This window comes from Carcharodon carcharias, chromosome 22, assembly GCF_017639515.1.
Source record: "Carcharodon carcharias isolate sCarCar2 chromosome 22, sCarCar2.pri, whole genome shotgun sequence".
Lineage (NCBI taxonomy): Eukaryota > Metazoa > Chordata > Chondrichthyes > Lamniformes > Lamnidae > Carcharodon > Carcharodon carcharias.
In genome coordinates, this window is record NC_054488.1 from 40,903,178 (window position 1) to 40,930,587 (window position 27,410).

The following is a 27,410-nucleotide window of genomic DNA, read 5'->3' on the forward strand; positions in this document are numbered from 1 at the left end:
CACCTCCTCATACTCTCCTGCTATGAGCAGGAGGGCTTGGAGCTTGAGAGCCTCCTTGCACCTCAGTTAATCAGCCGCGGTGAGGTTGGGGTGTCAGATGAAGGTAAGAGTGCAGTGCACTGAGGTGAGAATTTTGGCTTGTGCAACCATTCTAGTGTACTCTCTTCATTGATGTGAGCCTCAAACCCGAAGTGTCCATTGATAATCGAAAAGCAATGGCACCATGATGCAGTTCTCCGTTGTCTCACCAGGAGGCCTGGCATGCACAGTGACAGTGTGGTGACTAATTAATGACATGTTGTTCTTCTCCCTTTTAGGTTCACCAGCAGGCGTTCGCACTCAGGACCCTGAGGGCCCACCCCTCACCCCAGAGGACCACCATGCTCCCCATGCATCTACGTCACACCCGTTCTCTCAAGCAGACATCAACGCAGATACCAGCACCTCAGTGGGCTTTAGATCGCCGTCTAGTATCTCGGTGCACTTTATTGAGGGCATTTCACACTCGCTTGATGGGCAGGTGGAGACAGAGAGTACCCAGGGCACCGGCAGTCAGAGGACTGCTGATGACAAGGACAATGCTCAGTCGAAGGCAGACGATGAGCCTCTGGAACCGTCCATCAGGCAGCAGATGTTGGATGTCCAGCGACATGTGCAGGAGGATCTGGCGGACATCCGTGATGGTCTGCGTGCCATGGTCTCCGTTGTGGAGTAGTTCATGCAGAGTGTGAGTACTGCGTTGACCCTCATGGCCAAGCGCACTGTTTCCTCCATGGAGAGAATGGCAACTCTAATGAAGAGGCTGCTCCAGGGACAGAATCAGGGGTCCCTAGGGTTGCGCTCGGACCTGCAGGTCCACACACAGGCGATGACCTCATCTGGTCAGTGTCCGTGTGTGAGATGGATGGGGCACCCAGTATCCCAGCTAGGTGGCTGTCCATCAATGGTGATTAGGGAGGTTCAGAGTGACCTCACGTTGGCGCACAAGCTGCCTGTCATCTCTGCAGGTTCCTCTCAGGGCGGTCTGGATGACGGCAGTAGCTCCTCTGCCCCTCTGCCAGTGACCGTGCCAGTCAGCTGCAGTGACTGGGGAGATGCCAGCCGAGGCAATGGCTGCTCCCCCCCAGATGGGGCTAGCATGGGCTCCACTAGCCAGAGGACGACCACCCAGGTCATCAAGGCCAACAAGATAGCAGAATCAGCAGCCTGTTTCCAATGCTGGTGCCAGCGAGGGGGAGCACCTAGACGTAGCACCTGTAAAATTAAGTTTAAAGCACCTTATACACAAAAAGGGCTGGTCACGGTTGATGTTTTGTTCCCCAATTTGGCGTTTCATTATTTCAATGGTGTGACCACCAACACCGCTTATTGTTTAGTTCAAGAATCTGAGCGTTCCAACATTAAATGACATTTGATTTTGTGTTATTGGTCTGAGTATCCTGAGTATGCTTCATTTGTTCTGTAGGTACAGGGTCGGCCACTATTAATGCTGGACGTGGGTCTCTTGAAAGTATATTGCACAGGTACTGAGTGTATCTTGGGGCCAAGGAAATGCTCCTTTCTGGGATCTAGGATGGAGGAAGCAGCCCTGGCATGAGGTGGTAGTTCTTATTTGGTAGGCTAGCTGAAGGAGCGTTGGATCAATGCGTCCCTGGTTTCCCTGCCTCCCTGGAGGTTACCAAGGTCTGCCTCCACGCACTCAGCGTTTTCCTCACTGTGCTCATCTTCGGACTCACTATTGGACTCATCATCTGTTGCCTATGGAGCTGTGTCAAAATCCTCTTCCTCCACTGGGTCCCGCCAGATTGTGAAGAGCGCAGCATGCAACCATTATCAGTGACACCCGCTCTGGGGGGTATTGCAGTGTGTCCCCTGAATGGTTCAGGCATTGGAAGCACAACTTGAGAAGACCAATGGTCCTCTCTAACACCGCCCGTGTGGAGGCATGGCTCCTGTTGTACCTCTGCTCCGCCTCTGTTCTTGGGCCTGCGCCTCTCCTCCACAGGTCCCTCCCCTGGAAGCTGCACTGGGACACCTGGCCTCCTCTCCCTTCTGCCCCTCTCTTCCTCCTCAGAGGTGGTGCCTCCAGCGGAGCCCGCAATCCCCATTACCAGGGTAAGGGAAGGCTGACTGATACCTGAAGGGCCCACACTGTCTGAATCCTCCGGGGACTTGGAAGACACCAATGAGTCTTGGAATGAAGCCTGGAAATGCTCAGAATGGAGCTCAGAATCGAAATGAAGCTGTCGAGTTCAAATAAGCGACCAGCAGCACACTATCTCATAATTCACATTGACAATGCTGTTAACCGCACCATGGATGAGCCTTTGCAAACTGTGGGCTGCCCGCCTGCCTGTTTTGCCCATGCAACAGGCGAGAAATCGCATGGGCAACGTTAAATTGCTGACAACTGGGGTGTCAAGGGCCTTAACTGGCCTCTTGATTAATGGCGGGCGTGGCTCCATCTCCCACGCGCGCCTGCCAACCGAAATATCATTCGAGTGCACGTTGGGGATGCTGCCCCGACGTCAACGCGTCATTTCATGCTCAAAAGGGTCAGGTGTGTGCCCGCCAAGGTGGGAATTCTGCCCTTAGTTATTTTGTTTCCCTCTGTATGCAATAATACGTTTAATTTGCAGTTCACCTTTGATTTGCACTATGTTTAAAATGCATGCGTACTGCCCCTCTTGGCCTGCCTAACATTGAAGATTGAGATTAAGATGAGGGAGGAAGAACACAAGCATTTTAAAACAGCATAGATTAATATTAAAACACTGATTAGTACAGCACCTGATTTGCACCCTGAAGTGAACATTGCAGAATGCTGTACCACATAAATCGATTTCCCCTAATCCTACTAATACATTCTGGGTTTTGTGGTACAATGTCTCTGATATTAAATGTAAAGTGTAACATCTGAGTTTTCGATGAGTGTTTCCATCAGCAAGATCCACTTTCACATCTTTTTATAATGTGGCTGTCAGTGGTTCAGAAAGGCATAAAGTTACAAAAATGCACCCTACTGGAGCTACGTGCCCAAATTGTGACGCTGCCTTATCCACTCAATTGTGCAATCACTTGGTATCCTAGCTCACCGGCTGTTTAAAAGTAAGGCTATCTGATGCCTCAGTGCAATCCCCCGCAGCTTCTTAAAGGCCGTGGTTTCGATTTTTTGAACGCTTTAGCTTATTTACCTTGTGCTCCAGGTATGAAGAAAGCATCTGCCCCAACCTTCATCGCTACAACAACAGAACCCGCCACTAATGCCCAAACAAAAAACTCTCCTCCTCACCTGAGTCAAGCAAGGAGGGACTGTTGCATCTTACTAGGCCAATGAGTGCTGTTGTTCTGGCAGTGAGCCTGAGCCCTGGTGTTTTGCACCTTGTGCACCCCCTTCTCCTGGGCTTTGATGCCCACTCCATCACTTACCTTGAAAGGTATTCTGCTATCACTTCCAAATTAGCAGGCCTCCAATTGGCCCTCAAGCTTTGAGAGCCCACCCATCATCCTTCATGGGATGGCATGCCTGCTATCTGGCCACTAACTAGCCAATTCATGGAAAATCGCAGGTAAGTCAATGTCCCCACAGAGTGCTGGCTTCTGACCCCATTTGAGCCAAATGGCAGGGTCCTGAAGACAATGAAAAAAGTCCTGCCCTCTATGGGTGGAATTTTCGTTGCCTGCTGGTGTCGGGTGTTATGGCGGGCACGTGTGGATAAAATGGCAGGAAGGCCAAAAATCGGTTTCACGGCGTCCGCTCTCCTCATCAATGGCGGGCTGTGTTTCCTGCTGCCGGATGTTGGGAACTTAGCTGTAATGTTATTCATGTTATTATAAGCCCAGCTCACCAGAATCATCCCCCCCACCGTGGTGGATCATCTGAGCACACACCAACACGTTTCACAACACCATATATAAGGAATTCACCTGGCGAACTGCACTTCGAAGGGAACTCAGAGGTGAGTACACAGTAGCTTTGCGCAACACTTGCGAGGGTTGCTTGCTGGACTTCAAGGTTGAGGCGGTGCACATTCAGGTGAGGGCACAGGCAAGTTGCTTTTTCCCAGCTGGCTGACAGTGTGGTGCTGGAGAAAGGGATGCCCTTGCAGTTGAGGCAAGTTGGGGTCGGCGGGGGGGGTGCAATGACTGCCCTGCTGTAGAGGCCAGTAGGCGAGTTGATGGGGCAGGAGAGTAAGGGCTGCACTGCGGTTGATGGTAGTGCACAAGCACGTTCGGGGCAGGGTGGAGGGAGGCGGCCACGCATTATGGAAACATTGCATAAAGTAACCATTCCTCTGCAGCTGAGACAGTTCAGGTGCAGCCACATTGACAAGCTTGGAGTCGGGCCTCTAGCTTAGCTGCGCACTCAAGCAACAGAGGTATGAAAATGCCACTAAATGCTCCAGAGCTTTTCACCCCTCAGGCACACACTGCAAACTAATGAGAGTTTTAATGGACTGCAGAACAACTGGACACCTGCACACACTGTACAATCTCCTTGCTAAAGCTGGCCATGGAGCAGTCACTGGTGGAGGAGCTCACAGCCCCTTGCAATGTCACAGTTAAAGTTTGGACCCGTCTCTGCCTTGGTTCAAGCTATCAGTGCAGACTTGCAGTGCGAGCTAGGAGAATGTATGCACCTGAGCTGAGAGCAGCATGCAGTCCAGTGGGCAAAGCTGCTGCCAATTGGTCAGGTGGAGTGGGGTGGGGTCTCGGGCAGCCATGCAGCGCATTAAACTCTGGCCATCCAAGTGGTGGCCAGCACTCTCTGGGATATGTTAAGGGGCCTTCAAACTTAACCGGGAGAGGTTCTTACAACACCCATGCATCTCTCTTTCATCCTGCAGGAGTAGTAGATCAGGAGCATGGAGCCTGGTGATCTAGCTATGTGCCTCATGGCTTAGAGAGTGGAGAGGAAGGAGAACAGAGAGACAGAGACAGCAGGCTTGGCAAAGGGAGGAGCTGCACCCTCAGAAAGAAGGGGTGACTGGGGTTCCCGCGCATGCCGCTGAAGAGCCACAATGAGCCATTGCTGGTTCTGTTGAAGGGTCATGAGGACTCGAAACGTCAACTCTTTTCTTCTCTGCCGACGCTGCCAGATCTGCTGAGTTTTTCCAGGTAATTTTGTTCTTGTTTTGCATTTCCAGCATCCGCAGTTTTTTGTTTTTATGGCTGGTGGGCGTCTAGCTCGACCCAGGGTCTACAGACGACGCCTTTCATTCCTGCAGATCACCTAGAACCAGTGCTGCTGAAGACTGCGCATGTCCAGGGAACTGGTTGGTCACACTTGCCACTTCCTGCAGGATTTGGCACCACGGGGACATGGAAGGCATCCACTACCCATGGCCATGAAACTGACTGTGGCACTCAATTTTTTATGCCTGTGGCTCCTTTCAGGGCTCCACAGGTGACCTCTGTGGGATATCGCAAGCCTCCACCCACAAATGCATTCATGAGGTCAAGGATGCCATCTTCATGAAGGCATACAGCTTTGTGCATTTTGCCCAGGATCAAGAAAGCCAGGATGCAACAGCGCTGGGATTCGCAGGTTTTCCACAGGTGCAGGGGTGCTATCGACTGCAGCCAGGTGGCGCTCAGATCTCCGTGATAACAAGTGGTCAACTATGTCAACCATTAAGGGTTTCTACTCGCTGAATTTTCAGCTGATATGTGACCACCATAAACGCATCCTGTAGGTCTGCACATGGTTCCCAGGGAGTGTCCACGACTCCTACATTCTCAGTCAGTCAGTCTCAGATCCCTGGCGTCTTTCAGGGTCCACAGAGGCTGCACGATGGCTCCTCGGAGAGAAGTGCTAACCAGAGAGGCCGTGGCTGATGACACCCATGCTGCGGCCTCAGAGTGAAGGTACAATGAGGCTCATGCTGCACCTTGGTGGAGCAACCTTTACGATGCTGAAAATTAGGTTCTGGGTCCTAGACCAGTCTGATGGAGCCCTGCACTATAGTCCACAGAGGGTGTCTGTCACACATCGCCGTCACCTGCTACACCCTTTACAACCTGGCGCTGCAACAGGAAGAGCAGCTAGCTGAGGTGGAAGTGGAGGAGCTGGACGTCTCCTCCGAAGAGAAGGACATCGATGGGAATAAGGGTGAGGAGGTCCTTGAAGGTGAGGATGATGGTAATGAGGCCAGACGAGGCAGGCGTGTGTGGGAGGCCCTGATAGTTGTTAGATTCATGGAGGATGATGACGAAATACAGCGAAGAAGCACCATAGATCCTCACAATGCATCTGTGAACATTTGACTCCAGTCTGGCTGCTAGCAGCACACATACACTCTGTGATAAGGCTCCTGTCATGGAGGCGCAGTGGAGGCCCTAATAGTCGCTCAATTCCAGGATGATGATGACGACGATGACGACATGTATTGAGGACACTCCATAGATCTTCACATAGCTTCTGCATGTGTCCGACTCCTGTCTGGCCAAGGGTAGCTCGCTTGCGCTCTGCAATCAGGGTCATATCATAGAGATGCAACTGTGAAACTTTAAATGCACCTGATCCTTTGTCAGCCTTCAGCACCTGAGCCCTTCAGGAGCATAGCGTCACTGGTCACAGATGCTCATGAGATTGTGGGGGGGGGGGGGAGGGGGGGGGGGTGGGCAGCCCCACCTCAGAGGTGCTGAGAGCACACAGAGAGAATGACATAATGCTGTGATGCCTGCCCATGACATTCTGGCAGCAATGACAAGCACCATTGAGGTGCAGGCATCACAAATGTATCCAGTGGGTGTGAAGTCTGACCATCACTTGACAGGCATCCTCTGGAGGGTTGAGACCTGGGGTCCTGCTGTGTGGCAGTGGCTCCTTCCACAGCCTGCAGAGCTGGAGCTCCTGGGGTCACAGGGATTTGGAATGGCCGGACACTTGTGGAGTCACCTGGTTGGATATCTCGGGGGAGGGGGGGGGGTACACCCGCTGATCCTCCTCTCTATGCGTGCCCGAGGGCCCCTGGCTGACTCCTTAAGGAGAAGGTGAAGCTGGAGTGAGATCAAGCTGCCCCGAACCCCTCTCGTGTTGACACTGCTGGAGTCCAAGTATGGCATCAGCGATGGAATTCAGCCCAAGCAGCACTAGAGGGCCGATGTCCTGGGCCAAGGTACCCATGGCAGCTGCCATCCTACTAGTGTTGACTTTGGTGCGTTCACCTCAACCTGAAGGTGGGCTTGTAATCTGAGGAGTGCAGCGGACATCCCTTCCTGATGTTTCTGAGCTTGCCTTTCCAGCTCCAGCGACAGAGGTATGAGTGTGTCCAGAGGGTCAACATCTGACTCAAACTCAGCCGATTTCTGGCCTGCAGCAGTCTGAGTCCTGGACACCTAACGAATCCCTGCCTCTGTCTGCTGTGCATCAGACAGTGCGATGTGCTCCCCAGATTGTGATCCCGTGGCTACTCTAGAACTAGGTCCCACGTCTGCACTGGTGGAGAGTGTGGGTGATCACTGTGATGGGTCTTCAATGAGGGTGCCTTCAGATTCTTCTTCCGAAGTGTCTTCAGGGCTTGATTGGAGGCCCTGGGTCGTGGACTCCCTCGACTCGCAGATGTGCCTGCGAAAGCAAGGAGAGATAATTAGTGCGTGCTAGTGGTCTGTGAAACAGGAACATCACTCACAGCATGGCTGCCTGGTGGATGCTGCACTGCTGGATCCTCACTTGGTAGAGCACTGCTGACCTTACCGTCAGCACAGGAGCAGTCCAGATCTTCGTCGGCCGGCTGGATAACTCAATTTTCTGTTATGACCCTGATGTCGGGCATTCCTGCACCAGTCTGCGACCTCTCCCTCTTATGTGCCAGCTTGTCTTGCATGAATACAAATGGACAGGATGTAAGCAGGATGCCTGCCAGGCCAGATGATAAGTATGCCTGGCATGTGTGGTGGTGAGTGGTCCCATGAACATGATGAGGACAATGGAGGTGTGAGAGAGAGTGTGAATGGTAATGTTTCTTGAACTGGCAGTGAGATTCTTGTTGATGTGTGATGGGTTTGTGAATATGAGAGTTTGAGAGTGATGAGTGATGGTGGAACAAAGGAGATCATTCATCCTCTTGTGGCACCGGGTGGCCGTCCCCTTTTGCATGGCGTTGACACTGACCACTGCTGCCACCACCTCTCAAGCGGATTGGTAATGTTGCTCCCCTCCTGCGGCCAGAGCAGGAGTACAGGTCATCACGGTTGGCCTCCATGGTGTCCAAAAGGCGCTCAGGAATGCATCACTAAACCAGGGGCTTGCAGTCTTCTTGCCTTTAGCAGCCATATCTTCTTTGTAGCTGTCCTGGCTGGAAGCATGCAGCTGCATTTAAAATATGGCGCCCGGCATGAAGGGGCCGGGTGATGGCGTGGTGGGCGAATAGGACCCAGCCTGCCATTAAAACGGCGTGTTTCCCGGAAATACATGATTAATGAGGCAGGATTGGGACAATACAACGTGAAACATTGCCACTGTGGCTGGAGGGTAAAATGTTCTCTTTTCTGCCCGCTACTGCACATGGTGCAATCTGGGACGATTCCGCCCAAGTTTACTCTATCAAGCCCTTTAACTAATTTAAAAAATCTCTATTAAGTCATCCCTCAGCCTTTTTAAGAGAAGACAGATACAGGTTATTCATACTTCCTGATAGGTATAACCTCACATTTCTGGTAAATCCTTTATGCACCCTCTCCAGTGCCTCTATAACCTTTTATAGCTTGGCAACAGAACTGTACACAGTATCCAAAATGCGGTCCAATCAAGGTTTGATATAGGTTCAGCACAACCAATCTAAATTTCAATTCTATTCTTCCAGAATTAAACCCTAGTGTTTGATTTTCTTTTGTTATGGCCTTTGCAACTTTAAGTCATTTGTGTTTTCGTACTACCCGATCCCTTTGCTCCTCAAACCCATTTAGGTTCTTATTTTCCTAGTAACATATGACCTTATTTCTCTTACCAAAATGTAATTCCTCACACATAACTATGCTGAAATTCTTTTGCTAATCATTTGCCCATTTGGAAGTTGATTAACATTGTTCTAATTTGTTCCGGTGCTACTCAGTGTTGACTACCCCTTCCAATTTGATGTCGTCCACAAATATAGAAATTGTGTGTTGATTCAAAGGTCTAAATCATTAATATAAATTGTGAACATTCCCTACCTTCTGCCGCTCTGAATAGTTACACTTTACCCCATCTCTCTTTTTTCTTGCGGTGAGCTAGCTATCCTCTATTTCCTTCGTTCTGATGAAGAGTCATGCGGACTCGAAATGTTAACTGTGTTCCTCTCTGCAGATACTGTCAGATCTGCTGAGTTTTTCCAGGTATTTTTGTTTTTGTTTCAGATTTCCAGCATCTGCAGTATTTTGCTTTTATCTATTCTGCTACTTATCCATTGACTCCTCATTCTCTGATCTTATTAGTTTATCAAAGGCCTTTTGGAAATCTAGATATATTACTTCTACTACTTTAATATTGTTTACATTCTCTCTCTATTCTCTTTATTAACACACTCCAAGAACATGCATAAAACAGACATATTTTGCACAAAGTATTAGAATACAGTTATTCAGTAGAGAGGCTTCCAGGTGTGAATAATTAGGTATCTAAAACACATCTGTAATGCACAGAAAACCCTAGTACAATTACTAATACTGTAAAATGACCCCCCAAAAAACTATATTATGAAAGAAGACAATAGCTTGCCAATCTTTCTCCAAGTTGGCCAATGTTGTAGAATGTGAACACATTTTTACAGTTACCATATATTCTTGTGTACAAATTGAATTTTTGAGACCAATTTTTTAGGCAAAAAGATAAGGGGTCAATTTTTACACCGGTAACGTTTTCAAGGCGCTTACTTTCAGCTAAAACACACCTGTCTGGCACTTCTAACATGGCTCTCAAAAGAATGTACAAGGTAATGGGGGAAATCAGCACACACCAGCTGTTTATTGTCTAACTCGCTTTCTGCGTTTTTATTAAGGAGCCTCTGCACTCAGCCCCACATCCCAGGAGAGGAAGCATCGGCTGTGTCTGCTTGGGGCCCAGAGGAAGGAAAGGAAAGGGACAGGCCATGCCTTTGGAAAAGTCACACTGACAGCTCCCAATCTTTGACCAAGGCTTTGGTGCAGGGGGATTGCACTGAGTCGGCTTTCGCAAGGACCTGATTGCGTGGCATGAGTTTCCCCTCCCTAGAAAGGCTGAGGGAATGATTGGAGACACAAGATCCAGGCGTTTATTTATTCAAAATTCACTCCAGAAGTTGGTCCCTGCATCCTCTTTCCACGTGTGCTATTTATTACTCTTCTCTGATCTGTCAGTTTATCCCTGCAAAAATCAGAACCAATCTACATTCTTCCCACCTTAATTGACAAGTAGGAACTGGAGGAAATATGGTTAGTGTAACTTTTTTAATGAATAATCAATTGAAGTGTTTGATATGATTGTAAGGGTTTTACTCCGATTTCTGAAAATTTTGGGCTTTGATCCCTGAAAAAGTAAGATTGACTTTTACATGAGGTATACAAGAAACTATGATTTTTTTTAGACAAAAATCATAGAGTCAAACTTTTACACAAATATATACAGTATCAGTGCTCCTTTGAAATAGAATTTTAGATATCATAATTGGATCTAATGAGAGCTAGATTTGAGCAAGTGCTTGGCCATGATTATTGTAAATCATCAGGTACAAACACAAAAATTATTTTATTCACTAGTTTAATTTCCTACATTCATGTCCTCAACAGTAAAAGACTAAATAAACAAAAAAAAGACAGACACAGAAGAACCAGCATCAAAAATTAATTAGTAAGTGGTGTTAAAAATGGCTTACATGCTCTTAAGCAGACTTACCTCTTTATCAATTTCCTGTGCTGGGATTCCTTTTATCATAGCGAGTATTTTTAAATGCTCCTTTACTGTAAGACTGTAAAATAGGACATCAAATTGTGGACACACCCCCATCATCTTTCTGATTTGAATTATTTCATCTAATTCAGAAACGCTGTATTCATAAACTGTTGCACATCCTATGGGGCAGAAAGAAAAGTTTGCATTAAATCTTATTGTAAAGAATCCTGATACAAGTAACTTCCTAACCATGTAAGCAAATGAATAGCAATTTGTAAGTTTTTACCTTAGAGCCATTGTGTAATTTATGTTTTTCAGAAACAATCTGATCATTCATACACAACATAACAGAGGTGAGCTAAGTACAATACTCAGCCTTGGCCTGGCCATAAAAACACAATTAAGCAAAGTTGCACTGCTACTCCAGCATGGCCAATTTAAAAATAAAAAGAAACATGAAAATCATCAGATTTTATTGTTGCAGTGATAACTTAGAACTCGCTACTGATGTAGCCTTTTGCGAAGGCTGTTGGTGGAATACTGCTCACTTGTTCTTATTCCCACATCTATTCCAGCTAGTTCTGTTTAAGTAGTTTTTACAAGCCAACTACATAGATACATTTTTCTCCAGACTTTCGGATACCGTTGAAGATTCAAATGTATTTAATTGAATTTTGTAAGAAGTTTGAAACTTTCTTTGGAAACTAAGATTTATCTTTAAATTACAAGTACAGGGTTTCCTACTCTAAGGAATTATGGAGATTTAAAAATTTTAGTTAGTCAAAGAAGTGAGTCAGCAATGAGAGAGGAAGATGTGTAACATTAAAGTTCTTTTACAATAGTATAGATACGCATAACACGATACCTCCCTGACACCTCCCAATTGTATATCAAAAATGACGTGGCACAACATTCAAAGGGCACTGCACCAGTAGGTGGGGCTGTCAACATAACATTATCTAACAAAGTTATGTGCAAAAGTTGGTGTAGATCACCAGGCATGAGAAGGGGTCATCAAAATAAAAACGGGGTTAGTAGTTTTAACAATAATGGTCTCTTCTTGCTGAAGATATGTGCTGAGCAGTGCTCTTAATCGCCAACAGTTTTCCACCTCCATAATCGCAACAAGACATTTTGGATCATCCCCCATTCTATGCATTGGCACCCAATCGACTATGTCATCACCAGGCAGAATGTGCATATAACAAAAGCCATGTGCAGCTCTGACTACTGGCTGACCACTTGTCTTATCACTTCAAAGCTAAATTGCAAGATCTATCCGCCTAGATGCTCCCAGGGAATGAAGGTCCAGAAGTGTCTCAATTTCTCAAGGCTCAAACAGACAGTCATGAAGGAATCTCTCTCAGAGAAACTTAACAGTTGACACAGCGAAATGGACACTCACTGCATGCAGGATGACTGGGTGACCTTCAGGGATACAGTGTACTCCGCTACTCTAGAGGTCCTTGACCCTACTTCTCAAAAGCATCAAGGTTGGTTTGATGAAAAATATGAGGTAATCCAGGAAATATTGGAGCAGAAACTTTACCCCTACAGAGTTTTCCTCAATGACAATTGATCACTATCCAAGCACAATGCCTATAACATCTGCAAGATTGTTAAATGCAAGCTCAGAGTTGCACCATTCTACTGGTTCATCACCAATCCTCACAGGAAAAGCCCAAATTTTAGAAAGATGTTAGCCACATCCTCAATCAGCCTTTATCCATCAATGAAGCAGCAATCAACAGGCTGCCACAGGTTGCTATCAACTGCTCTCTTGATGACCCTCCCACCATATTAGAAATGACAAATGCAATCAAGCTCCTGTCTAGCAGCAAAGCTCCAGGAGCTGATATTATCCCAACTGAGGTCTAATGCTGGGGGTTAATGCCAGATCAAGAAGCTCACTGAACTCTTTCACTCTATGTGGGCGCAAGGAACTATCCTGCAAGAATAGAAAGATGCTCTCCATTGTACAAGCGGCGAGGCGCTTACCAATCTTGCAACAATCATAGAAGAATCTCAGTCCTCTCCATCATTGGCAAGCTTCAATAGAATCCTTCTGAACCACTTAGTGCAACATCTCAACCAAGATCTGCTGTCAGAGAGTCAGTGCAGTTTCAGAAAAGGTGGAGGAACCACTGGTATGGTATTTGCAGTTAGACAGCTCCAAAAGAAATGCCAGGAACAGAACATGGAACACACATTTATTGACCTGACACTGTCAGCCATGAAGGCCTTTGGAAGGCATTGGAGAAATTTGGCTGCCCGGAGATATTCATCATAATGGTTCGGCGCTTCCATGACAGCATTCTCGCACATGTCCTGGATGATGGTAAGTCTTCTAACCGATTCCCAGTTATGAATGTAGTTAAACAGGGCTATGTGCTTGTGCCAACCCTCTTCAGTATGTTTTTCTCTGCCATCCTCTTCGATGCCTTGCATGATGGCGATTCTGGCATTAAAATCAGATATTGCAAGGGTGGGAAGCTGTCAATCTGAGACAAGGCCAGGCGAAGACCAAGGTCTCCAAGGGCATATTCCACAATTCTGTTTGCTCGTCTGCTGGTTCAGAGCTGGACATGCAATGTAGCATGGGCTTGATCTCCAATGCATGTGATTACTTTGGCCTTATAATCAGCACAAATGAAACTGCAGTAACATACCAGCCTGCTCCAGGAAAGCCTATCCTGAGCCCAAAATTTCAGTCCATGACCAGAACCTATCAGCACTGAATAAGTTCACATTGCTCGGCAGCACACTCTCTCGAGCTGCCCACATTGACAGTGAGACACATGGAAGAATTGCCAAATCAAGTGTAGCCTTTGGGAGATTTCAAACATCAGTCTGGGATTGAAGAGAAGGACTGCCTGCCAAAGTGAAAGTCGGTAGAGCAATAGTCCTGCCCAATATGCTCTACACGAAAGACCTGGATAGTGTACCAGCATCATGCCAAGAAGCTCAATCATTTTTACTTGAGCTGCTTTCGGAAGCTTCTGAAGATCAGATGGCAGGACAAATCAAGTGTTTAGTCACTTCTTAACAATTAAGAAAACACATGTGCACACGCACACACAACTATCTACTTCTGAACTCTAGCTTCCTGTGTGAAAAACAGAAGGTTCCTTTATTCCACGCCAGAGGGCAATACATCCGGGACTTAACACACCCTACTGTCAGGTTTTTTATATAACATTTCTTTTTAACTAAAATGACCTTTTACAAAAAAGCATAAACATTAAACACAAACATCACAACAAAATATTGAGGTGCTTTCCAGAGCTGGCATGTAAGCATCCACACATTGAAATGAAATAGGCTGGCCATGTAGACGAATGCCTGACACTTGTTTACCAAAGCGAATCTTCTATGGAGAGCTTGAATTTAGGGTGTGTTCTCATGACAGTCAAAGAAAGTGCTACAAGGGTACTGTGAAGGCTTCACTTAGGAGTTTTGAAATCAATCAAGTCCTGGGTAAAGCTCACCCAAGATAGCTGCACCTGCTGCATATCAGAGGCAGAGCAAAAACGCAAGGAGTGGATATCTTGAGCCAGCAACTCATACAAAACTCAAAAGTCTGCAGTATCCTGTCCCATTAACAGCTGAAACTTCCAGATGCAGTTTGGCCTTAGCAGTCACCTACATACCCACCGGAACCCAACCAAATACCCCAGATAATGAACTTGGTCATCTTCACCTTGAAGGACAAACAAGGAACATAACAATGTTATGTGAAAGGCTTACAATTTAATTTTGGCTGCTGCACGAGCTTCCCAAAAGCACAGAGGCAATAGGGCAGTAAAAGGTTGAATGACAAGGATTTCTGGGGTATGAAAAGGAGTCTGGGACTCTAATCTATGAATCTTCAGGTTGAACAAACTCAAAAATGAAGAAATCTTGGTCCAGTGTGGAAGAAAAGGCCCCTTACTACTCAGCAGAAAATAACCTCAGACCTCCACCCCTTCTCCCTGCAGCCATGGATAAAATGAAAATCCAGTAAAACTGTTATGCTTGGAGTTGTTTACTGTATATTGCAGTATAGCTTGGTATGACATTCTGTGAAGTGAACAAAATGCATAATGTTTCAGAATTTTAAAAAAAATTATGGAATTTTAATTTATTAATGGATGAAGCAACCAATGAAGGAAAAAAGTCACCTGTTGCCCTACCCAATGTGTAAAAGAATCTCAGCACCACCTACCCCAACCTGAAGAGAATATTGCCTACTGGCATCTTAACCTTGCCAACGGAAGTGCCCATCTTTCCTGCTGGTCGTAGTTTCACTGTCTCTTCCACCACTTGTCTCTCCTCATCCTCAATTCTCTTTCCCATGTTCCCCAGTCCCTGCTCCCCAATGCTTCATTTCTCTCATCTATTTAGGTCCTCCCCCATCTTCCTTGTCCCTTATAGCCTTCTTTATTCCCTCTCCTTCATTTGCCTCCACTAATTCTGCTTGCCATTGGTCTTCACTCCCCATGTGCAAACTTCTCAGTCTTCAAGCACAGTGATCAAGCATGCACCTGGTCTGGTTGTGGGGTTTGGTTGAGTTGAAAATAACACTTTCTGTCTGGCAAAGGAAGTGAATATATCTTGTGCCATGAGTTCTCAGTGGGAATACATACAGTTCAAGTTACAAGAAGTCCCTGTTCCACTGTGCTTTCAACCATGTCAATATTCTTAAAATAATTGGTCAGCTTTTGCTGGTTTTAATGTGTATCCAGACTTATTATGATGTGAAATTAATTTTGATTTTGTTCTTTGTGGTGCAATGATACTTTCTTTCTTACCATCTGACAGAGGACATAGTCCTGAGAGAATGCTAATTAATGTTGTTTTTCCAGTTCCGCTGTGGCCCAGTAGTGCTGTGATCTGATCTTGATAAACATCAAATGACAAACCTGAAAGTAAAGTAAAGTATAGTAAGCACATGAAAAACATGAATTCTAAATACCATCAATTTTCTTCCTTGTTCCCTTCCAGCCAAGAGGCAGGAGGATCTAATCCATTCTGAAATAGGGCAAACAAGCAGCACAATTTGCTACATTTTGATCTCATAGAATTACACAGCACAGGAGGAGACCATTGATCTATTGAACCTGTCCCCGTTCTTTGCAAGAGCTATTTAAATATTCTGACTCCCATGTTCTTTCCCCATATTTATCCAATTCCATTTTGAAGGTTACTATTGAATCTGCAACCTCCATCCTTTTAGGCAGTGGCTTCCAAATCATAACCTGATGTGTAAAAAATTGCCTTCATCTCCCCTCTGGTCTTCATTTGTCCTCAGTTACTGAGAGAGCCATTATGGTTTACTGTCACAGCGTAAATACTATTGCAAACTTAGTGTAGTCTGAGAGTAGATCACCTACTGTTACCCTTCTAGGACACAGATGATACAAGGAGCCAATAGGATGTAACATGGGAGAAAATATAAGATATTGCAATAGGGGAAGCCTTAGTTTCAAAAGTAAAATTCTGCTTATGTTCTTGAGATGAATTGGAACAAAACAAGTCTTACAAAGCAGCTTTGAATTACTATGAGTAGCTTGTTGTCATGTCACAGGAATGGAAGCAGTTGCTCATAAAATTAACTCAAACAGGAGATCTCTAACAGCATGGTATTGCACATGCTAAAATGACACTTACTAATGTCAAATAGTACTAAAATCATTCATGTAAAGTAGTGAATATTTTACAGGTATAAGGATAAACATATGATGCAAATTGGCATTCATAGACTAGGTACAACTGTTCATATCATCTCTACACTGAGCAGAGTTACCAGACATTATACTGGTACAAAAAAATAGTGAAACAATCAGTATAGCACCAGAGTATGGAGTCACCAGAGATACAAACCTTTCAGCGCTTCCACCTTTTTCTCCTTCCCTTTATATAACTTGTGAACACCATTTAACCTGAAAAAGCACCAAACACATTCACTGAGGATTGCACTCATTAGTGTTTTTTGCTAATAAATAGATAAATAAACAATAAATAGAACATCCCACGTTTCAAGAACTATTTGCTAAGCCATTGTCTCCCCCATCCCCATCAAAAACTAAAGAACAATACAAAAAATTAATTGGATTGATTGATTTACATATTTGTTGCAGGCATAATTTTAGCAGTCCTGCTAAACATTTCTACCAATGGAATTATATCACAAGCGAACATATATGAACAAACGGGGCACAATAAAAGCAGAGCTTTCGCCTTCAGACAAGGACAATTTCTGGATCTTTAAATCAATTTAAGTAGCTCAATTAAATGAAAATTGTTTTCCAACTACAACTAGGTGAAACGAGTCCTTTAATTTTTGTGTCAGGGTAGTGGCCAATAAGTCACATAGATATCCATAGAATGTGCAGCACAGAAACAGGCTGTCCTGCCCAATTGGTCCATGCCAGTGTTTGTACTCAACAGGAGCCTCTTCTCACCTCTTTTCATCCAACTTCATCAGCAAAACCTTCTATTCTATTTATCCAGCTTCCTTAAATGCATCAATGCTATTCACCTCAACCACTCCTTCTAACCACTCTCTGGATACAGAAGTTTCCTCTGAAACTGAAGGAATTAAGATGGTAGTCAACTTCCCTTGCCTCACTTTAAGACACAGGCCTGTTAAACTGGCTACAAGTGCAGATCTTGTTGTTTGATTTATAAGTTAGACAGGGTGCAGACACCTTGTCCTAAGTGATGATCAACTTGTACATTGGGAAAGTATTTATAAATACATGAGAGCAGAGACAAAATTCGAACATCACATCATCGATGATATTATACACAGAGCACTCCATTTTGTCTTTGAAAGTGATAATTCTTTAATTCAGAGGCATTTGGACTGAGATAAATTGTGGAAGGTTCTCCTGCAGTTTAATTTAGTTTGGTCTACTTAACATCTTGGTATGAAGAATTGCATAAGAATTATCCATCATTCATGTACAACCATCACATTCTGATGGCCTTTATCTGTTAAATTCAAAAGTGTTGTCTTAAAATAAATAATCTTCAAGAAATGCATTCTAAAAAGGGCACTTCAATCCTTGAGGGCTGATCTTTGGCTAAGCATTTATATGATTAGACACTAGTTGTCTATTGCCTTTTTTAGCCTGCATATAATGATATCTATCACCTTTCAGAGCAGAGAGGAGGACATACTGAACATCTCATGTGTTGTCTCTCAGTTATGGGGCAATTGTTAGTTGCATGGCACAGTATTCTACTCTCAATAATGTATGAATAAATAAATATATATACACAGTTCATGACAAACTCTATCTGCTCACTAATGCATGAGGGCCTTTCTGTAATTCAATCTTGATACACAGGGCCACTTATATATTGCTCTCCCCAGTCAGTATGTAATAATGTGTAATAATGTATTTATAGGCCAAAGAAAATTGCTTCACAACACATTTCAATATCCACTTAGAAACCAGAAAGATCACTTAGTGACCTACTTAGCATACTTGGTGACATTTGAATCAGTTAAAAAGGCAATGGGTGGAATTGTCCAGTCCTATTTGCAGAGGGCATGTGAGGACAATATGGTGAGAAGGCCAAAAATTGGTTTTACGCCGTTGTGAAACCAGTTTGCGATCGTCCACTCCACCCAATGCCGAGTTTTGCTTCCTGCCGCCACATGTCAGGAACCCGACTTCAATACTGTAGCATCTCATTATAAGCCCTGCTCGTCGGAATCATTCCCCCATGTCAAACTTACTTCCCATGTCGGCGTGACTTCAGAATGGTGTGCCTCATGGCTGCCTTTGAAAGGTGGGAACTCGGTGAGCGCGCACAACCTTGCACAGCACTAGCAAGCATCACCCACAGGACATCAAGGAAGAGGCATCGCACATTCAAGGGGGGACGGGGGTGCGCACAGGCAAGTCGCTTTTTCCCGGCTGGCTTTCAGTGCAGTGCCGGCGCAAGGACTCCAGTGCTGGTCAGAACGGGGGGGTGGTGGGTTGTGGGGGGGGGGGGGCGCAAGGCAGCACTGAAGGAAGTACACAAGCGCATTCAAAGGAGAGGGGGTGGGGCAGTGCAAGAAGCCACCAGACTCTTGGAAAAGCTTGTCAAAAAGTGAGCATTCTTCCGCAGCTGAGACCGTTCAGCAGCAGCCCCATTGACATGCTTGGAGGCAGGCCTCTGAAGCTTTTCTGTCCACCCAAGCAATGCAAAAGCATGAAAGTGCCAACAAGTACTCCAGAACCTTTCACCCTCGGTTGGGGCAGGGGGGTGGTGGCAGTCCACAAATTAATGTGCGTTTTAGAAGGCAGCACAACGATTGGCCATTGGCCAACTGGGCAAGTTGTAGAATCCCCTTGCAAAAGGAGGCCATAGTGCAGTCACTGGTGGAGGTACTCAGAGCTCCTGCAATATCTCTATTAAGGTTTGGACCAGTGTCCATCATGATTCAAGCTAATGGCGGAGCCTTGCAGTGCAGTTTAGGAGAATGCCTGCGCCTGAGCTGAGAGCACAACATGCAGTCCAATGGCCGAAGCTGCTGCCAATCGGTCAAGTGGAGTAGGGCAGAGATGGATAGGCTTTTGGACAGCCATGAAATGCACTACACACTGGCCATCACTCTGGTGGCCAGCACTCTCTGGCGTGCATGAAGGGGTCTTCAGACTTAACCAAGAGAAGTTCTGCAGTAGATAACAGTATAATAAGGCTTATGCCACAACCCGGACTTTGGTGGACCAAACGATAGGCGTTTTGAAAATGAGGTTACGGTGCCTCAACAGGTCTGGTGGAACACTGCAATAGAGTCCACTGAGGGCGTTGTGCATCATCGTAGCTTGCTGCACGCTACACAACCTGGCACTGCAATGCCAGAGGGCGGGGGAGGGGGAGTTGCACGTCTCCTCCGACGAGGAGGACATCGAAGGGGATGACAGTGATGAGGTCCTTGAAGGCAAGGATGCCAGTGAAGTGGCCGTCACACTGGCCAGACAAGGCAGGCATGCTCATGAAGCCCTCATAGCCACATGATTAGTGGAGGATGATGACGAGATGCAGTGAGGACAGTCCTGACCTCCTCACTTTGCATCTGTGAATGTCTGACTCTTGTGTGGCTGATGGTAGTGCTCATACCTTCAGTTCTCAGGCTCATGTCATGGAGTCATAGCGCAGGCCCTAATTGTCGCTAGATTCCAGGAGGATGATGATGATGACATGCAGTGAGGACACTCCATAGATCTTCACATTGCATCTGTGAATGTCTGACTCCTGTCTGGCTGAGGGCAGCTCCCTTGCGCTCTGTGATCGGGTCATATGGAAACACAGCCGTGAAATGCATCTGATCCCTTGTCAGTCTTCAGCACCTGTCCCCTTCAGGAGCACACCATAACCAGTCACAGATGCTGAAGAGATGGGGGTCAGCCCCACTTCAAAAGATGCTGAGAGTATACAGAGAGAATGACAGAACTCTGTGATGCCTGCCCACGACATTCTGGCAGTAATGATAAGCACCATCGAGGTACAGGCATCAGTAATGTGTCCAGTCAGTGTGAGGCCAGAGTATCACTTTGGTCTGAAGGTTACACACTCCATAGCGAAGAGGCCCTGGACTGAGACATCTGCTTTTATCTTGTGCAGGAACCAAGGTTTCACATCTGAGTGACATGAACACCATTCATCATAACAAGGAGCCATAGGCAAGAAGACATTCTTGGGAGTTTGTTTACAACACTGAACATTAAGTACAAGTGATTAACACCCTTGCCCAGGCTGTGCAACTACATCTTCTTAACCTTCCTAACCCGGCCGCCACGTCTTGGTGCTCCCCCAACATCCACAGCGGAGGTGGAGGCAGCCTGCTGACTGCTATGCCCCATCTGTGATGACCTCTGGAGGACTGAGAACTGGAGAGCCCTGGGCTGCTTTGGGTGTCCTGCTGTGGGCCAGCTGCACCCTCTTCAGCCTGTGCAGCTGCAGGGGTCACAGGGAGAGGGGATTTGGACCAGCCAGACATTCCCAAGTCACCTGAGTGGATGGCTCTGGGGTGTCAAGCTGCTGGACCTCCTCCCTATGGGTGCCCAACAGCCCCTGGCTGACTCCTTGAGGAGAAGGGGAAGTTAGAGTGAGGTTGAGCTGCCCAGCACCACTCTCGCATTGACACTGTTGGAGGCCAACTACGGTTTCAGCAATAGAGTTCAGTTTGCGCAGCAGTGCAGGACCGATGTTCTGGACCAAGGTCTCCATGGTGGCCACCACCCTACCAGTGTTAACCTTGGCTTGCCAGCGCTATCACCTCAGACTGAAGGCAGACAGATTCCTTCATCGTTCTTTGCAAACGGAGGAGTGCACCAGACATCCCTTCCTGATGCTCCTGTGATTGCCTTAGCAGCTTTACCAACTGATTGAGGACCAAGTCCAAAGGCTCATCATCTGACTCAGACTCAGCAGATTCCTTGCCTCCAGCAGTCCTCCGAGTACCAGTGACCTCAGATAACCCTGCTGTGGAACAGATTGTGCAGTGTGCTCACCAGATTGTAATGCCAAGGCTACTCTACATCTAGGTCCCATCAAGGTGCATGTCACTGCGCTGGTGGAGGGTGTGGGTGAGCACTGTGACGGGTTTTCAATGGTGCTGCCCTCGGGGTCCTCATCCAAGATGTTCTTGGTGCTGGGGTCAGGGTCACGTTTGCCTGAGGGCGACATGTCAGACTTGCCTAAGAAAGTGGTGATTGTTAGTGCTTGGCAGCTGCTTTGAACACAGAACAGTGGACTCAGAAAAGCGTTGAGAGAGGGATGATGTGGTACAGGATCCGCACATGGGTGTACACAGCCGACCTCATTGTCTCCAAGGGAACGGTGGACGTCCTCTCCAGCCAACTCCAAAGCTCAATTCTCAACTGTAGTGAGGACCTTGATGTCCAGCAGTCCACCCCAGGTCTGGGACCTCTCCCAGTGTTTATGCAGGACAAGATCGCGCACAAAGACAGCTGAAGAGAGTGTGAGCAAAGCGCATGTCAGGCCAAATGGGAAGGATGGCAACCGTGTGCGTGTGCTGAGTGGAGCCATGGACAGGATGAGGAGGCAGTCTCCAGAGAATATGAGGCCAGATGGCAATGTGAGAGCGCGCGAGAGAGAACGCACGAGAGAGGTGATGCCCTTTGAACTGGCATTGAGATGCCAGTGAATGTCTGATGGGTTTGTGAGTGGGTCAGTTGAGATTGATGAGATGGTTGACTTACCCTGGCAGCATGGATGAGATCATTCATCCATTTTCTGCACAGGATGGCTGATCTCTTATGCAGCGTTGGCACTGACCACCTCTGCCACCGTCTCCCAAGCCGAAGCGGTGAGACTAATGGGCCTCCTGTGGCCAGAGCGGAGGTAGAGGATGTTGTGGTGGGCCTCCATGGCATCCAGAAGGCGTGCTAGGGATGCATCACTAAATTGAGGGGTTGCAATTTTTCTGGCTTTTGGGCCATGTTTACAGCAGAGAAGTCCTAGGCTGCAAGCATTGAGAAGTGTGTGTGCTTTAAATATGGCGCCCAGCATGAGGAAGTAGCAAGGTGTGGTGGGCCAATCAGAGGCCTGCCGCCAGCAATCCGGCATATTTCCCATCGTGACTGCATAATTTATAAGGTGGGAAGGGGACGATATGGCGTGAAAATCCACATTGTGGCCAGTGGGCAAAATGACTTCTCATACCTGCTACTGCACTTAGTGCAAATCTGAGACAATTCCACCCAAGGTCTTCGATACCAGTTCAAACTTCCAAAATGACATAATTTTTTGGGATGCTGTTCATACCTGATTGCTTCTTTACCCTTAAGCTCTGCAGGTACTGCTTCCACCACCTCACTAAACCCGGGTCCAAGGCCAAATTCATTTCTGCTAACTGCATCAATATGATCATAATGTTTCTGCTTATGGAACCAATATGAGGGTTGAAGGAAGTAGAAGAAAGGTTGACGCTGTCCAAATTCACCTAAATGGGCAAAGGAAGGAAATGCTAAAACATTATAAAATATCTTAATTATGGAAGCAAACACCAAACAACGACATATATTTATTAAAAGCACGAACCATAAATTATCAGACCACCAGGAAGAAAGAACAAGTTAAGACACATCATTCTTCTGATGCAGCAGAGGAATTAACTGACTTAATCAAATGCAAACTACCCTTGTATTAATACTTCTACTGAGCTTACCTCAGTAAGTGAAAGCTACAAACAAAGGGCATCTTGTGAATATGTAATTCACGTTAATATTTTTGAGCTAATGTTTAGTTCTGAGAAGATTAAGTTTAGCTGTAGAAATTGGGATCAATTCAACTAAAGCAGCTCTATTACATTTAAAAGTTTGGGGCCATGTTGATTTAAGGGGTTAATAGCTAGTAAGCTAAGATCCTAAAACAGCAGGTGGGCTTACTTAGATGAAGAACTGGAGACATGATATGTACACTGCTTGCAAAGAAGTGGAGTTCAGAGAGATGTTTTGTTTTGGGAGTTATAGCTAAATTAGTTTAAAAGCGTTGTGAACCCTAAAAAGCTATGTCATCATGGAGGTGGATGGAGCTAAGAAGATTCTCTGGTTTCAATTTATCTGAGTGTTCTGCAGCAGGGAAAGATGCTACATTGAAAGAGTGCTACTGTTAGCAGGCTCCAAGCAGGTATTTATCAAAAAATGGCCCTCAGAGCCGTTTGGTGCAGCTTAGACTAGCAGTTTGGGCTTCATGTGGTTTGCAGCTCATGGAGAAACCCTGGGAGCCATTTGGTGCAATTAGGGCTTGGGAGAAGTCCAAAGGAGCCGAGAGGATGGTGGAAGGTTGCTAGTTCCGTGGAGAGGATTAGGGCTCAGAAGAAGTGATGGGAGTCATTTACAGCTCGATGCAACTGGGAGACTGGAGTTTGATGAAACCAGAGGCAATGCCAGCTTAGTGAGGCTATCGGTCTGCGAAAGAGTTGGAAGTGTGCTGATAATTAGAGGTGGGAAGCCATGGAACACAATCTCAGGAGAAGAGACTGAACCATCAGGAAGTGAGCAGTTATTCAGGTAGTCCCAGTCAGAGTGGCCTTTGAGGGAATTGCAAGGCTATATCCTCGAAAGTGCAGAATTGAACTCCTCCCTGAGGGAGAAAGAGTTTTACCAAGATTTTGTGACTCACAGTGATCAATGAAGTCTGGGTGGGTGACTGGGAAATCCATGGGATCTGCCTTGGTCACATCTGACATTCAATGTGCAGTGTGGTGTGTTCGACCACAGTTTACCTGTTAATTCATATTTACCTTATGTTTATTCTGAATATTAGAGCATAAGATAGATTTTATAGATTATTTTACTTTTCTGACTTTGTAAAGTTTATTTTGTTTGTTTAAAACCATGGAATCTTGTGGCTTTATTCTCCTAGTGGGTAACTGGGGTTTCAAATTTCAATTTGAATATATAATAAATTGAATATACAACATAAAAATCTAAGAAACCTAATTTTTCACTGTCCTGTGCTCTCTTCTATTTCTCCAATGTTCAATATCTGCCACTAGACATTATGCTTTGCACATAACAGTTGCAGACACTTTGGTACTTAAGCAAAGTACTTCAGTAGTTATGCAACAATGTAATAAGAATACTGTTCAAATAATGGCCCAGAACTTCTGATCTCTGGGGTGGGGGGGTCGTACCTGGGAGGTACCCCAGAAGATGCGCTGGGGGACCCCCCTGGAAGTCCCCACGCAGGGAGTGCATGGAAATTACTGGGAAGTTCAAACTCCCAATGGTCAATTACCCTGGGAGCCATCTGATGCTCCAATTAAAGTTGGGGACTTTGGATGGTTCTGACTTTCTTAGTAGAATAGTAACCCAGGAAAATTTAAAAGGATTAAAACCACGTCCACCTCCTGGGTACTATACTAGTGAACCCCCGACCCCCACCCACCCGAATACCCTCACAAACCGAGACTAGCCTCTCCGCTACATGATTACCTTCCCCAGCTAACCACCCCTCACCTCCCTAACTGCTCACTCACTCCCCTTACCGCCCCCAACTACCTTCCACAACCCGATTACCACTGACTACCCTCCCCACCTTCTGAATACCTTCCCAACATCTGGATTATGCCCTCATCTCCCGACTCCCCTCTCGACTCCCTGACTACACCCCAACCTCCCGATTCCGCCCCCCCCATCTACCCTCCCGAGTCCCTGACTACACCCCAACCTCCTGACACCATCTACCCTCCCTTTCCACCCCCCTAGCTACCACCTGACTTACCACTTGACCCTCCCTGAATCCATCCTAACCCCTCCTCCCCATCCTACCAACACCCTTGTCCCCAACCACCCCCCTTCTCCCTGATGTCTCAAAGAGGCTGGGACCTTTAAACTTGCCCGCTTTATGGCAGCTGGTGCTGTAAAAAGGGGGTGTTGTTTCACTTCCCCTAACATTGCTGCCCTGCACTGAAGGACTTGGGAACCCGCTGCACTGCACTTTTCTCATCAGGCCCGAGTCAGAAGGTTGGGCGAAAGATGTGCAGCTCCTGACTAAGATAAGTAAAAAGTTGCAGAGTGGCAATCCAACTGTGATTGTCACTCCTTGGAAGTTCTGGCCCAAGATTATTTGATTTATGTTAATGCTCCTGTTTAAATGGACAATAGTTATTTAAGCAATGTAACACACAAGAACTACTTAAAAGCTCAGAAAATAAATGCCCTTTCAGCTTTCAAGACAAGCATGATTCATCTGCAATATGGCATATAACATATAATTAAAACATTTACATTCATGACTTAATTTGAAATATTCAAGTTGACTAAGACCCGATCCCAGCGCACAAGGAAAGTCCTTCTTCCTAAATAACTAAGAACTGACTGAAGTCTTCATACATCTACTACATCTACTGTCTACATCCAATCATTCCTTTTAAACTCTCTCACTTTTAAACAGTGATCAATCAATTGCTCTTTTGCAAGGTGTAGCACACTTCTCCAATTGGCACGGATCTCTGAAAACTTTTATTCATGCATTCAATTTACCAATCTGTGAATTATTCAGCCATTGAACTGCACCCAGCAATTCCTATCGGCAACCATAGAGAACAAAACATTTAGCCTTTCAGACGTGTCCGAAAGATTGAATCACTGTATTATTTGTATTTTCACATACCTGGGAGGACTTGGTCAAGGTATACAGCCACAAGCAGATACAGGAAACTGTCTAGGACTAACATGAAAAGTGGGATATACAAGGGGAATGGGCTTGCTGACAAATTTGAGGGTTGAGCACCATCACCAATAGCTTCAAGAAGCACAACCTAGCAAAAATAAAGAGCTCCAATTAAAATACAATCCAGCAAGAAACAAAGCCAAGTGTGCACATTCAACTTTGATTCATGTTGTGAGAAAAATAATGGCATTTACATCACTTTCTATACAGATTTCAGGGGTCAAGGGTGGAAGAGAAAAAGAGGAGCATTTCCACTGACAGCAACCAACAATGCACTAATACAATTAATATCGTTATAGCTGCCATTCTATCCAGAAAATATTTGGTGCACAATGGACACAGAGGCTATTTTGGTCAAAAATAACCACTTAAGCTCTAAATGTCAGAAATAATTTAGGCAAGGTTTATCAACTCTAGCAGATTTGAGAACTTCAAAATCAAAGCATTGCAATTCCAGAGCTAAAAAAATCCAACAGGATCAGTCCAACTCCATAATGAAATTATGGGTGGGTACTTATGACATACACAGATAACCTATTGGCCAGGTTATACTCATTTGCCAGATGAACAATGGTTTTTATAGGGCTGGGGAGATTGTTTCGCAAGTTTACCTGGTAAAATTGCTTCATTATATATGGTTTTAGTATAAAGCATTAGCACAGTGATAAATTAGTCAGTAGAAACAATCCCCAGAGTACAAAATCACCATTCACAGCTTTGCGATGCAGGAGATAGGAAGAAGTGATCAATTGTTTCTCTTGATATGGACTTAACCAGTTTTGGCCCTATACAGTTAAGGCCTGGTAGCAGGGTAGGATCAATTAATAGTAAACAAGGAAGGAAAATTCCCTCCTTTCTGCCCCCAGTTCTCTAAAACACTTCCCTGTAGCCAGAGTGGCATTGGCAAGACTGGGAATTGACCACCTACCAGACCAAGCAGTCAAGCAAACAATGCAAAGCAACAAATTCTACTTGATAGAAAAATTGATTTCAGCCAAAATACTTATTAAGCAATAAAGTAGTCGGCACTACCGATGTTGACATTCTACAATATATATTGTCTGATGCACTTGTTTTAAAATTGGTGTATGCAAATTATTAGATGTTTGTCAACAGTTTGTTAGCTACACTTCTAATTATGCAACAAAATACAGCTCAATACTTTAAAAGCAAATAAAAAGCTGAAATTGAAAAAAACCTGATTTACTCAGTCAGTTAAGGGACTGAAACAAAACATAAGAATCACCCTTCAGTATTGCAATAAGTGTAGACAGAACAAGAAATGTTGGTTTTAAGCTCTGCTTTTAACAAGGCTCCTGCACAGCAAGTGTGACATGGGTGGATGGGGTGGGGGCAGCGAGTGAGAAGACTGGAT

At 45.7% G+C, this 27,410-nt stretch overlaps 1 protein-coding gene across 3 annotated transcripts in view; it reads right to left on the reverse strand.

Moving 5' to 3' along the window:
* Nucleotides 1-27,410, reverse strand: part of abca5 (ATP-binding cassette, sub-family A (ABC1), member 5) — a 115,202-nt gene that overhangs the window by 55,822 nt on the left and 31,970 nt on the right. For all 3 annotated transcript variants that reach the window (XM_041217167.1, XM_041217168.1, XM_041217169.1), the window contains 5 exons: nucleotides 25,976-26,123; nucleotides 22,622-22,799; nucleotides 16,712-16,770; nucleotides 15,640-15,750; nucleotides 10,853-11,028 (listed from right to left, as the gene is read on the reverse strand). In XM_041217167.1, coding sequence (XP_041073101.1) covers nucleotides 10,853-11,028; nucleotides 15,640-15,750; nucleotides 16,712-16,770; nucleotides 22,622-22,799; nucleotides 25,976-26,123 — 672 coding nt within the window. The remainder of the gene's footprint in view (nucleotides 1-10,852; nucleotides 11,029-15,639; nucleotides 15,751-16,711; nucleotides 16,771-22,621; nucleotides 22,800-25,975; nucleotides 26,124-27,410) is intronic.